The sequence below is a fragment of the Littorina saxatilis genome, linkage group LG13 (genome assembly GCF_037325665.1).
Source record: "Littorina saxatilis isolate snail1 linkage group LG13, US_GU_Lsax_2.0, whole genome shotgun sequence".
Taxonomy (NCBI): domain Eukaryota; kingdom Metazoa; phylum Mollusca; class Gastropoda; order Littorinimorpha; family Littorinidae; genus Littorina; species Littorina saxatilis.
The window spans coordinates 15309416-15323325 of NC_090257.1; the positions used below are offsets into that span (position 1 = coordinate 15309416).

The window sequence follows — 13910 nt, forward strand, 5'->3', positions numbered from 1 at the left end:
CTGGTGCAGCAGAAACAGCAGCGCTAGACGCCGCAAACGAAGCAGAAGTAGTAACAGCGCTAGGCGCCGAAATAGGAACAGACAACAAAGTGTTACGCTCTTGGTCTGTGACCAGTAAAACGGCTTTGGAGGAGGAAGACTTAGATTTAACTTTCCCCTTGGGGTCCGCTTTACCACGGCGCTTGTCTGAATCAGACATGTTGTCAAAAACACGTAAACAACGCGAAAAATTTACTGAAACGTAAGTCTACAAGACTGAAAACTCAGTAAACACAAATACTTTCGCGCCAACAAAATACAATAGCTACGCTTGCCCAACACAAACAAGAGGCACGCAGAGCTACAACCAAAGTCACACGAGTTAGCAAACTAACTCACAACAACAAAATGGCGAAAAAACGCAAGTCACTGACACACAAGTCCGCAAAAAACGGACGACGTACAGTAACGAAAACAGCGCAAACAACCAAAAACAAACGGGAACGAGCTCACCAAACTGTAGGCAAGGCGAGCAGAAAGCTGGGTAACGTGGCCGGCGGGTGTCACTCAAACACGCAAGGTCAGCCACAGAGCGTTCTAAAAGTGAACCGTCCTCTCCGAGGTGAAAAAGACGTATGAGAATAGGCACGTGTTTCTAGAGGAAGTGACGTGGCACACACCCGTATGGGAGGTAACTCCCAGTGTGCTGGCCCATTACCAAAGCTACTTTCACTTTCGTTTTGGTGATGGGGTTGCTTCCCTTTAAAGATTTTAGCCGGGTAAGCGTTTTTCAGTGATAAGCATCTCAGGTGACTCATCTTCAGATATGGAGGTTAGCTGCGAAATAAGCCAGGCTTGCCAGGACGAATAAGCAGTCGCGGACCAACTGGCGGTGCTTCCAACAGGATGGGGCGGGATAACAGGTGGCACTGTTACACTCAAGAAATACCCCAGGTCTCCAATGACGGGAGCATCATGCGATCAAGAGCCGCATCTTAAGTTCTAGCCCTGGGGAAGGTCACCTCAGATAAACAAACCAGCCAGCTATGGCCAAATAGCCGGGTAGACTGGACTCGACAGCCCTGTAAAGCCACCAGTCTAGGAGAAGGACCACTCCGATATAAAAACACGCTGAAGCCGGATGAGCTGGGCCATGTATGGCGCATAACGACAGCTCAACGCATCAACGCTCATATGACAGACAAGAGAGAGAAGGTGACTCAATGCTAATGTGATTCGGAGTAAGAATATGTTATTTAATCACAGTTTCAGTTCAGAAATATAGGTACTATGTTAAAAACACTGAGACTTATTAAACACCATTGACTTTCTTGACAAGTGTTTACTAAAGTTTAAAAAAAATATATATCACATACATATGTATGCACACATAGGTATAGACAGACATCACATCAAACATATTTGAACACAAACACACACACATGAACACACATCCACTCTGAAAGTATGTTTGAAATATGTGTGCCACATAGTTGAGGTCTGACACGGTTGAGGGCTGTGACTGGTATCAGTGCGCTGACAGCAGGAGATCTCATACATCAGTGAAAGGCTGTGAGAAGCGCCACAATAAAAACTGACCTTTACTTCATTCACAGTTGGCTGTCGCTCCTCCAAGAAGATCTCTCCAAGGTGTTCATCAACATTTGCAATGGCCTCTGGTGTCCACCAGAAAAGAGACAACAGAAATATAAGTTTAGCCATTACTGCTTAAAACAGACATGATTTGAACATAGACAGCCAAAATAGATAATCCTGCATAGAATGCATCACAAACACCAACAAAGACAGACAGCAAACTACTAATAAAACACAGAACAAATTCAAGCAGACTAAGCATTTAGATAACTGTTCCTGCCCCCGTACTAGTGGCAGAAAGGAGGTTCTAATGTGTTGCCTGCAGTTTGTTGCAGACGAATTTAGTTTTCACTATAGCTCAAAGGTAGTGACATTTCAGTGGTGCAAGGGAGCTAATTTATCAGTGACAATGTACTTTCGTTTTTGTGGCGCAGTGCTTTGTGGGTTGATACACGAAAATGAATTATTGAAGTCGGGGTGATCTCCCTTAGATCTTTTGTCAGTTTGTTTTGGGGTTCAACAGCCAAGAATCATCTGTTCTTGGCTGCTTCAGTTTTTTCATATTTTTCTGCAAAGATATTAGCTAACCTAAAAGTTTATGTGTCTGAGTTCTGCCAGAACCTTTTTTTTTTATGAATCTATCTAATCCAGGAGTAGTTTTGTGCTTCAAGTGTTGTATTTTTCTGCATGCTGCTGTGATTCCCTAACGTGTGTTTTTGAGCGGCCAAATTTGGTAAGTTCTATGAAAATATATGTTTTTTGGTATTTTTACTACATTCTGCTTGTGAAGTGAGTTCAGTCTAACCAGTTTGTTAATATTCAAAATTGTTTTCAATTCTTTTCGAGGTGGTTTTTTCCTTCTGGTCAATGTTTTCCTTCGACTTGTAGATCTAATTTTATTTGTAATTTTCCAGGCAGAAAGAACTCGCATACAACCAGGATCTAGTCTTGCATTTTGAAATTAGTTGCCGTAACTTTCCAGGCAGAAAGAATTCGCGTACAACCAGGATCTAGTCTTGCTACAGTATCTATTATCGCGTTATCATTATTGTTTGTCCTTTTTTGGTTTCATTATTTGGTTTCTTGCTTTTGAGGTTTGTGCTAGTGAAGTTGACTTTGCCGAGATTTTGTATCTTTTGGATCTAAATATTTTCTTGAGTATTCTTGAATCAAAGGGACAGAACAGGACATAGAGCATACGATATATTCTAAAATTATAAAACGTTTTTTCAGCTGGATTTATTCCTCCATTTACAAGTTTTTTGCCAGTTTTGAAGAATACTTTCAGTAAATGTAAGAGACTGAAACTTGTCCAGAAAACGGTCATGTTTCTTTGTGTTTTTCTGCATTCTGATTTGATAACTGATCAATAGTTTGCTTTTGTTTTCAAATTGAAGTCTCAGAATGCACAGCTTTGATGCGTACAACTTTGTCCTGTCCCTTTGATGGTTTCAAATTGAATTTCTAGCCATATAGCCTAAGGTTTGTTCTTTTTCTGTTTTGCATTTACAGTAGTCACGAGTTTTAGATTGAGAAAATCGACGTCAAGAAATCCAAAATAGTCAGAAATTTGATGTAACCAACTTCTTGAAATTCATCCACTCTTTTGAGAAAATTAAACCACACCTTTTGAAACTTCATTGACGGACTCTGTTTTCACCTTTAATTAACTAAACTCAGTCAGACTGCACCAACACCGCCGAATATCAAAGCACGCAACCGGAAGACAGCACAGTGACTACAAATTAGTACCACGGGATCTGCATGTCCGTTGATGTCTGTTCATGCCCAATAACATTTTGAAACCCCAATGTAACTGACCTGAGGGCACGTTTTATATCATTATCTATTTATAACTCAACATGAGTTATCTGAGTACTCCTCCTCGGAGTACAGATAGTAGCCAGTATGATGACATGGAACATTTTATGCTGGAACCAGAAACTAGAGATGTAGAGAACACTGTTTTCGGCCTGTCTACTACCGCTACTGGTGCTCAGTCCAGATCAGAGGATGTTGGAGGTGAGAAGACCAAGGTGGCTGATGCTGATGTAGATCAACCAGGTCACGGTGACGGAGATCGCATTGACGTCATGAAGTCAGAAAAGCTCACGAGGGCCAGAAGCCAAACCAGCAAGACGGCAGATAGAAGAGAAGCGTTGGTTAAGAGGGTCCAGGTGGGCGACGATGGTGAACCTCTTGGAAGAGATGAGAAGCAACCCGCAGTCGATAGGGGACGAGATAACCAACGACTTCAGGAGTTAGTGACCAGTTATGAGAAGGCAAGCCGAAATGTGAAAACCGACATCAATCGCATAGCAGAGACCCTTCAAGACAGAGATCATGATAAGAGAACTGCCAAAGGGCAAAAGATCACTCTGCAGTCAAGTCTTGCAAGCTTGAAAAGAATCAAGGGTGAAATAGACAGTATCTGCTCCTCCCAAGAACTGGACGATGACGCTGAGCATCTGGCCACAGCTGCGTATCATCTCTTGGCAGATTATCGACATTTTTACCCCAAGTGTCAGTCTAACATCAGCTCAGACCTCACGTCATCATACGCTTACTCAGATGGTTCCAGAGTCTCGCTTCGCATGATGGGAGAAACAGTGCAGAAGCAAAGAATGATTGCTGATGAAAAGGCCAGTCATCTTGATGACAAAAACCAGAGTCTGAGTGGTTTGAGAAGACAAAGGGCTGAAATTGAAAGGAAAAGAAGGGCGATTCAAAGAGAGGCAGAGAGCCAGTTTGAGGCAGCAAGAAGGCTAAAAGAGGAAAGGGAGGAGGAAATTGGCGAGAAGCTGGAACAACTGGAAGTCCAGATAGAGTCTGAAGAGCAGGAAATGATGAGAATTTCCAGGGTGTTTGACAGGAAGAGTCAAGAAGTTGCAGAGCAGATGTTGGCCGAGGCCCGAGATGCACCAGAATCACTCCCAAATTTGGCCAGCATATCACTGCTAGACGTTCATCGTAAGGGAGTCAGCGTCCTGCAGCCGCTTCGAGACCAAGTTCTGGAGGAGGAACGCTCTAGGTCGGGGGGCCATCCATTGCATCAACAAATGAGCGTGCAGGAAGATCCTCACTCTTTTCGTCCGGCTTCTCAGCCTCAGCCTCAGGTCCCCTTTTCCCAGACCCACTCTTACTCTCAACCTCATTTTACATCCACTTGTACCTATGAGCCCCATGTTTCGTTCGCTGCTGGCATAGTCGCCACAACCGCTGCTCCAATTCACCAGCCTGCAGCTCAAGGAGCTGAGGATAACCGATCGACTTGGTGCGGTCGGCAACGCTGGCAGGAGAAGAGTTTGAGACAGAACATAGCCAGCACTACAACGATGACTACATTGACCACAGTTACGTCTACCGTTCCACCCAGCAATTACCAAAGCCAATATCTGCAGTCGTCTCAATCAAATCGGGAAGAGAACCCGATCATGTCGTCATCACCCGCTCAACAGACGTATGGCTTGAACCCTGATGTCAAGGTCTTTCAACCAAGAAGTGGCTCATCCGACGTTAAGCCTGAAACTGCAACTCAGCATGAACAGTTTCAGAACTCTTCACTTTTGAGCGCATCTCAAAGACAGGAGGAGATCAATGTGCTGGTCGATGCAGTGAAGCAAAATCGTCTGCCGCTTCAAGAACCTACAGTCTTCAGCGGAGACCCCATTGCATACCCAGCCTGGCGACACACGTTTCTGCTGCTGATTGGTTCCCAGAACATTACTGACACCCAGAGGCTGATGTATCTCCAGAAATACGTCTCTGGAACAGCCAAGGAGGCAATCAGTGGCACCCTGTTCTCTGCGGATGATGAGGCATACCAGACAGCCTTTTCGGCATTGGAACAGCGTTTTGGAAGCCCTCTGGTCGTTACCAATGCTTTTCGGACAAAGTATGAGAGCTGGTCACACATTAAGAGTCGGGATGGAGAAGGGCTGCGACGACTCTCTGATTTTCTCCATCAATGTGTGAGCGCCAACAAGCTGGTGGGTCAACATGGAATTTTTGAAGATTTCCAGTACCAGCTCAAGATGGTGGAGAAGCTGCCAGATTGGATGGCTCTGCGCTGGAAAAGACGGTGCACAGAGAAACGACGAAAAGAACAGAGGCACCCAACGTTCAGTGAATTCGTTCACTTTGTGTTTGAGGAGGCTGAGGTGGCTTGTGAGCCAGGTTGGGATCTCAAATCTACCCAAAAGTCGGTGACAGACCCAGTCAAGGGCAGACCTCAGGCGTCGTACGCAACTAACTATGTGCCCCAACCGTCGCAAGAGGGTCTTCACAGCTTTAAAGAAGAAATGAAGAGTCTCGAACAGACGCTAGCCAAGAATCTGAAGGAGATTCAGGGGGTGCTGGAGAGCACACTTAAACCACAGAAGAATGTTTTCCAGGCAGTGGGTGAAGGAATCAGCAAAAAACCCTGCGATCATTGCCAGGACGACGGACATCATATTGCAACTTGTCCAGTCCTGATAGCCAAACCACGTGAGGATCGGCTCAGGATCCTCAGAGAAAAAAAGCTCTGTTTCAAGTGTGGCAACCGCTCCCATTTGGCTAGCGCATGTCAGCGTCCTAAGTCTTGCAGAGAATGCAAGAGTCCTCACCTTACGATTCTCCACTACGAGAAGAACTCGACAAACCCATCTGCTGTTGACAATACACTTCAGAAACAGGCCCAAGCTCAACATGGCAACCAAGGCACTACAGGCTCTCATTGTACGGGAGTGGTCGAAGGGTCAGACTCTCGGGCTACTCAAGGGGAGTCGAACAACGTTCCTTCATGCGAGCCAACGAGGACGACGATGATCATCCCTGTATACGTGTCCTCAGCTGAAGAACCAGACAGGGAGATCCTGACTTATGCGCTGCTGGACACTCAGTCGTACGTTTCGTTCATTGCCAGTGAGTTGTCCAAGAAGTTGCACGCACGTCGCGAAGACTGTTGCCTCAAGCTCAACACCATGACCGCCCAAAATAAGATTGTGCCAACCAGGGCAGTGAAGGGATTGAGAGTCAGACCCGTCGACTCTAGAGATTGTTATCCTCTGGCGATAACATAGACCACAGACTGTTTCATTGATGCCCTCCGTAGAGTCATGGCCATCCGTGGACCGATCCGGCAGATCCGATCTGACCGAGGGACCAACTTTGTGGGGGCATCGCGTGAGCTGAAGCAAGCATGGGAAGAGATGCCCAAGGACGATCTGAAGACTGCTCTCTTGGGAAGATTCCAGTGTGAGTGGCTGTTCAACCCTCCCTCTGCAAGCCACGCTGGAGGAGTGTGGGAGCGACTTATTCGATCAGCAAGGCGGATCCTGAACGGCCTGCTGACGTCGCCTGGGGTAACTATGACCACATCCTCACTGAGAACTCTGCTGTACGAAGTCATGGCCGTGATGAATTCCAGACCACTGTCCGTCGAGTCCCTAGAAGATCCTACTGGTCCCCTGCCTCTCACACCCAACCATGTTTTGACGATGAAGTCTACTGGAATCCTGCCACCCCCAGGAGTGTTTGAGAGGGCAGATGTGTACCTAAAGAAACGGTGGAGAAAGGTACAGCAATTGGCCGATGCATTCTGGGAGAAGTGGAGGAAAGACTACCTGATCACCTTGCAGTCCAGGCGGAAGTGGCAGTGCGAGCGTCCTAACCTCGCTCCTGGCGATGTTGTCCTGATGGTTGAGGACGGAGTCTGCAGAGGCGATTGGAAGCTGGCCCGTGTCGAGGAAGTCTATGCCAGTGAAGACGGACTCGTCAGGCGATGCTTGCTGCGGGTAGCCAAACCTACCCATGTTCCAGGAGACGATTCTGGCGCCAAACCAACGACCATGCTGGAGCGTCCTGTGACGAAGGTGGTGCTGCTTGCCAGGGGAGATGAAAGCAGTGTACGATAGTGACGATGATTGCAGTGATAATAGCTGTGTGTTGGAAGACGATAAGGCTCCCATGAGCGAAGGACATGATGATAAGGCTCTCATGAGCAAAGGACATGATGATAAGGCTCCCATGAGCAATAGACATGATGATGGATGATTGAACCAAGTGACTCAAGTTTTTTGAACGTCATTGATGGTACTTTTGGTACTGCGATGAACGTTATTGGTCAGATGACCTTGTGCAAGTATTCTCGTATTTGTATTCTTAACTAATGAAATTTTGGAGGTTACGAGACTCATGTTTTCGGTGAATGCGTGAAAATAACTTTGGTTATCCTGTACTTGGAGAAGACACAGATGTCTTCGAGCATTTTGATAATTGAATTAGTTGTCACCGATGGTCGTATGCTCTAGGAGGTTGGCTTGGCTTGATTTGGTTTTGTTTTGGAATAGTCGTTGAGGTCTGGTATAAGCCAGCGATTCTGAGAATTTAGTGGATAATTCTCATCAGATAATACTTGGAATATATGAGATTTTGGCTTGGTCTTTGGAATAATCGTTGAGGTCTTGGATAAGCCAGCGATTCTGAGAATTTAGTGGATAATTCTCATCAGATAATATTTGGATATATATATATATATATATGAATTTTTTTGGCTTGGTTTGGCTTGGTTGGATATAACGATAACTCGAAGCAGCATACGTACCTAGGGTGATTTCTGACTCAATGAGCTGTATAGAATATTGGTTTTGTCTCAATATTGTATTTTTTGCTCTGGATAAGATAATTATCTGTTTTTTGGCTTGGATTTTGTAGAGCCAATTGTAGTTCGCTTCCTTTGCATTTGTCGATTGGCTTCAGTGCTAAAAGGATGAAAAACCATGGTTCGTTTGTAAATTTTGGTTTTGGAACAAGTTTTTTTTGTTTTTTTTGTTGACATTAGTGTTCCTTCGGAACCGTTAGTTTTTGGAGAAGACAAAGATGTCTTCGAGGGGGGGACTGTTCCTGCCCCCGTACTAGTGGCAGAAAGGAGGTTCTAATGTGTTGCCTGCAGTTTGTTGCAGACGAATTTAGTTTTCACTATAGCTCAAAGGTAGTGACATTTCAGTGGTGCAAGGGAGCTAATTTATCAGTGACAATGTACTTTCGTTTTTGTGGCGCAGTGCTTTGTGGGTTGATACACGAAAATGAATTATTGAAGTCGGGGTGATCTCCCTTAGATCTTTTGTCAGTTTGTTTTGGGGTTCAACAGCCAAGAATCATCTGTTCTTGGCTGCTTCAGTTTTTTCATATTTTTCTGCAAAGATATTAGCTAACCTAAAAGTTTATGTGTCTGAGTTCTGCCAGAACCTTTTTTTTTTATGAATCTATCTAATCCAGGAGTAGTTTTGTGCTTCAAGTGTTGTATTTTTCTGCATGCTGCTGTGATTCCCTAACGTGTGTTTTTGAGCGGCCAAATTTGGTAAGTTCTATGAAAATATATGTTTTTTGGTATTTTTACTACATTCTGCTTGTGAAGTGAGTTCAGTCTAACCAGTTTGTTAATATTCAAAATTGTTTTCAATTCTTTTCGAGGTGGTTTTTTCCTTCTGGTCAATGTTTTCCTTCGACTTGTAGATCTAATTTTATTTGTAATTTTCCAGGCAGAAAGAACTCGCATACAACCAGGATCTAGTCTTGCATTTTGAAATTAGTTGCCGTAACTTTCCAGGCAGAAAGAATTCGCGTACAACCAGGATCTAGTCTTGCTACAGTATCTATTATCGCGTTATCATTATTGTTTGTCCTTTTTTGGTTTCATTATTTGGTTTCTTGCTTTTGAGGTTTGTGCTAGTGAAGTTGACTTTGCCGAGATTTTGTATCTTTTGGATCTAAATATTTTCTTGAGTATTCTTGAATCAAAGGGACAGAACAGGACATAGAGCATACGATATATTCTAAAATTATAAAACGTTTTTTCAGCTGGATTTATTCCTCCATTTACAAGTTTTTTGCCAGTTTTGAAGAATACTTTCAGTAAATGTAAGAGACTGAAACTTGTCCAGAAAACGGTCATGTTTCTTTGTGTTTTTCTGCATTCTGATTTGATAACTGATCAATAGTTTGCTTTTGTTTTCAAATTGAAGTCTCAGAATGCACAGCTTTGATGCGTACAACTTTGTCCTGTCCCTTTGATGGTTTCAAATTGAATTTCTAGCCATATAGCCTAAGGTTTGTTCTTTTTCTGTTTTGCATTTACAGTAGTCACGAGTTTTAGATTGAGAAAATCGACGTCAAGAAATCCAAAATAGTCAGAAATTTGATGTAACCAACTTCTTGAAATTCATCCACTCTTTTGAGAAAATTAAACCACACCTTTTGAAACTTCATTGACGGACTCTGTTTTCACCTTTAATTAACTAAACTCAGTCAGACTGCACCAACACCGCCGAATATCAAAGCACGCAACCGGAAGACAGCACAATAACTTTTAGTACAGTGGAAAATCTTCAAGATACTCTAATCTTTCAATTTCAATCTAACATCAAGCAAATACCTATCATTTCTTGGCGCCTCTCTGCTGCCTCCGTCCTCAGGTCTGCAGGAATCTCATCCTCCACTATGTTGAACCTGTGGACACACAGCTAGACACATACATTTCACTCAACACATATCCTTAGTTCTTTGATCCTGGGGACACACAGCTAGACACATACATTTCACTTAAAACATATCCTTAGTTCTTTGATCCTGGGGACACACAGCTAGACACATACATTTCACTTAAAACATATCCTTAGTTCTTTGATCCTGGGGACACACAGCTAGACACATACATTTCACTCAACACATATCCTTAGTTCTTTGATCTGGGGGACACACAGCTAGACACATACATTTCACTTAACACATATCCTTAGTTCTTTGATCATGTGGACACACAGCTAGATACATACATTTCACTTAAAACATATCCTTAGTTCTTTGATCCTGGGGACACACAGCTAGACACATACATTTCACTTTACACATATTCTTAGTTCTTTGATCCTGGGGACACACAGCTAGACACAGGGTCTTATCTCTCTCTTTTACTCATTCACTATTTCTCTCTGAAACACACACACACACACACACACACACACACACACACACACACACACACCAAGGGCGGATCCAGGATCAGAAGGGGGGGCACACCCAAACTTTTTTGCATAAACTTGAAGGCGCGAAGAGCCTGAATTAAGGACGCAAAGCGCCCGAACATGCTTCGGTCAGCATGCACACAAACACACACATACACCACCCCACACACACATACAAACACACACCCCTTTTTGAAAGACAGCAGAGGCTGAGAGAGAGAGAGAGAGAGAGAGAGAGAGAGAGAGAGAGAGAGAGAGAGAGAGAGAGAGAGAGAGAGAGAGAGAGAGAGAGAGAGAGAGAGAGAGAGAGAGAGAGAGAGAGAGAGAGAGAGAGAAAGAGAGAGAGAGAGTAAACAAGAAAGAGAGAGAGCACTTTAGACACAAATATACAAAGAGAAAGAAATACGTGTAGTGACAAAGTAAGAGAGACCACATGCAATAATCATGCACACACACACACACACACCACTCATGAACACAAAACACATGCACATACAGACACACACAAACACCCTTACTTACATATACACACACTCTCTCTCTCTCCTCTCTCTTGCTTTTGTTTATCTCTCTTACATTCTTACACACACGCACACACACATTTCACTTAACACATATCCTTTGTTCTTTGATCATGTGGACACACAGCTAGATACATACATTTCACTTAAACATATCCTTAGTTCTTTGATCCTGGGGACACACAGCTAGACACATACATTTCACTTTACACATATCCTTAGTTCTTTGATCCTGGGGACACACAGCTAGATACAGGGTTTTCTCTCTCTCTTACTCATTCACTATTTCTCTCTGAAACACACACACACAGACACCAAGGGCGGATCCAGGATCTTAAGGAAGGGGGGGCACACCCAAACTTTTTTGCATAAACTTGAAGGCGCGAAGCGCCTGAACTGAGGATGCGAAGCGCCCGAACATGCTATAGGGGCCCGGAATTTGGTTTTTCAAGGAAGCAAAATGCTGCAATCCAGGGCCACCTGAGCTCAGAAACTGTCATTTAATCATCTCTCTCTCTCTTTTTCTTTTTTTCCCCCCTTTATTTATTCTCTCCCACAAATCCGGCACTGCACACACACACACACACACGTAATCTCACTGGCACAATCAGCTGGGCTGAACATATTTACTCACCCCATTGGCTCTTTGAAGTAGAGCGCCTTTTCTTCAATCAGATCTACAATTCCCTCCGTCTCCCTCTCCAGCCCAATGGGCAGCTGAATGAAGGCAGCGTTGTGGCTCAGTTTGGACCTGTGTTCAAAACAGCAATTTTAAATTACCTGCATGATCCCAAACAGAAGACAATATGCTTTTGCTCTCTTCCTTCTTCACAAGCTATTTTCAACTTTTTTTCTGCATAATATTGTTTTCCAATCAAACAATACATTTTCAGCAGATACATGCACTGTAAATATCTCATAATCTCATGCTAATTTAAAGCACATTTAGTTATAAATGCCAACTGATTCATTTACAAACTCAAGTTCTCACTGGTCTCCACAGTCTCCTTCAACTTCAGCACAGCAACTTCACAAGACAAAGGTAGACATATTTGAAAGCAATAGATGGCTTTGATTCGTACCACATACTCTTTTCATACATTTATACATTTAACTGGCCCCCACGCCTAAAAAGTACACCGTCACAGACATTTAAGGAAGAATCAAGGAAAATGACAGACTCTGCATCAATTGGACAAAGACAAAACTGCATCATTTCACTTGTTGCAACGAAAAAATGAACCATCGGAGACGTGCGCTTTGCATGGCTTGCAGTGAGTTTGTTTAGCTAGTAAATTTCAACACTTGATGTTGACAATGAGAGGTGTGAGACTGGCTGCAGCTAGGCGACATTAGTTAATTGATTGACAGATAGGATGAGACTGGAACACAAAAGCTCTGGTCCCAGCGACCTAGAACTGACCTGAGCTGACCGAGGACTCTGTAAGGGTTGGCCCCCTGCCTGTCCAGCTTGTTGATGAAGGCGAGACAGGGCACGCTGTAGCGCTTCATCTGGCGGTTGACAGTGAATGTCTGACTCTGAACACCTCCCACAGCACACAGCACTAACACAGCACCGTCCAGCACACGCAGCGCTCGCTCTACTTCAACCGTGAAGTCTACGTGGCCTGCACATATGTAAACAAGTTGATGAAACACCAAGCTGGCGATGCTACGCTAATCAAACAGACAGGAATTAGCAAGAGGACTTTAACGACCCCTCTTGTTTCCCGGCTCTCTTAATATTACGACTAAATTTTCTCTGACAGATTATTTTTCCTTCAATTTCTTAGTATTTCTTACAATCAAAGTTGTGAAAGAAACAACAGAAAGTCAGCAGAGACTTACTTCCGAAATTTTAAAAATCTCTTCATGGGGGACCGAAATGCGCAAGCATGCACAGCTTGTCCATTGACCCCCTGTTACGAGGAGTAGTTCTGAAGCAACATTCTGGGTTGCCTGATTTTGATTACTTTGAGCAAAGAAGAAAAGGGACATTTTCTGAGTGTAACATGAACAGTCACAAGAAACTACATTTTCAAGGGTTAATTTCATAACTTTAACATATAATTTGTAAACAAAAGAGTGTTCCATGACGTAGAAGCAACTTTATTCAACATGTTACATCACTTCAAATAAAAAGAAAACAACTATTTTATTATCAAATGTAAACTTTTCTGATCACACACAAAAAAGTGGGAAAAAACAGCAAAAATTGGGGGTAAATTTATGTTTAAAATTCAATAAAAAAAATAAAACAAGAAGAGCAAACGCTCGATCGAGTCACTTTCGCAGTTCTGAATATTATATGAGGCATCAGATGGACAGGAAGAAATTGCTATTCACAACACAATGAGTCACGTTCACATAAAATTTGAGCCCGGTCACTTTTATAGTTTCCGAGAAAAGCCCAACGTTAAGTTGTGTGTTGCCGAACAGAAAAGGCTAGTTATCTCCCTTGTTTTTCTGATAACGTTCATAAAAGGCTACAGATGTAAATACTTTGATGTAAAGAATAATCCTATAAAGTTTCAATCACATCCGATGAACTTTGTCAAAGATATAAAATGTCTAATTTTTCCTTTGACGCTGACCTGTGACCTTGAAAAAGGTCAAAGGTCAACGAAACCATCGTTAAAGTGTAGAGGTCATTGGAGGTCACGACTAAACAAAATATGAGCCCGATCGCTTTGATAGTTTCCGAGAAAAGTCCAACGTTAAGGTGGTGTCTACGGACGGCCGGCCGGACGGACGGCCGGCCGGACAGACTAACACTGACCGATTACATAGAGTCACTTTTTCTCAAGTG

General features: G+C 43.4%; 1 protein-coding gene across 1 annotated transcript in view; it reads right to left on the reverse strand.

Annotated features, from left to right (window-relative positions):
* LOC138983681 (elongation factor G, mitochondrial-like) overlaps positions 1-13910 on the reverse strand; it is a 78964-nt gene that overhangs the window by 52040 nt on the left and 13014 nt on the right. Inside the window, exons 5-8 of the mRNA XM_070356957.1 lie at positions 12525-12729; positions 11736-11852; positions 9992-10065; positions 1579-1655 (exon numbers count right to left, since the gene is read on the reverse strand). Of these exons, the coding sequence (XP_070213058.1) occupies positions 1579-1655; positions 9992-10065; positions 11736-11852; positions 12525-12729 (473 nt within the window). The remainder of the gene's footprint in view (positions 1-1578; positions 1656-9991; positions 10066-11735; positions 11853-12524; positions 12730-13910) is intronic.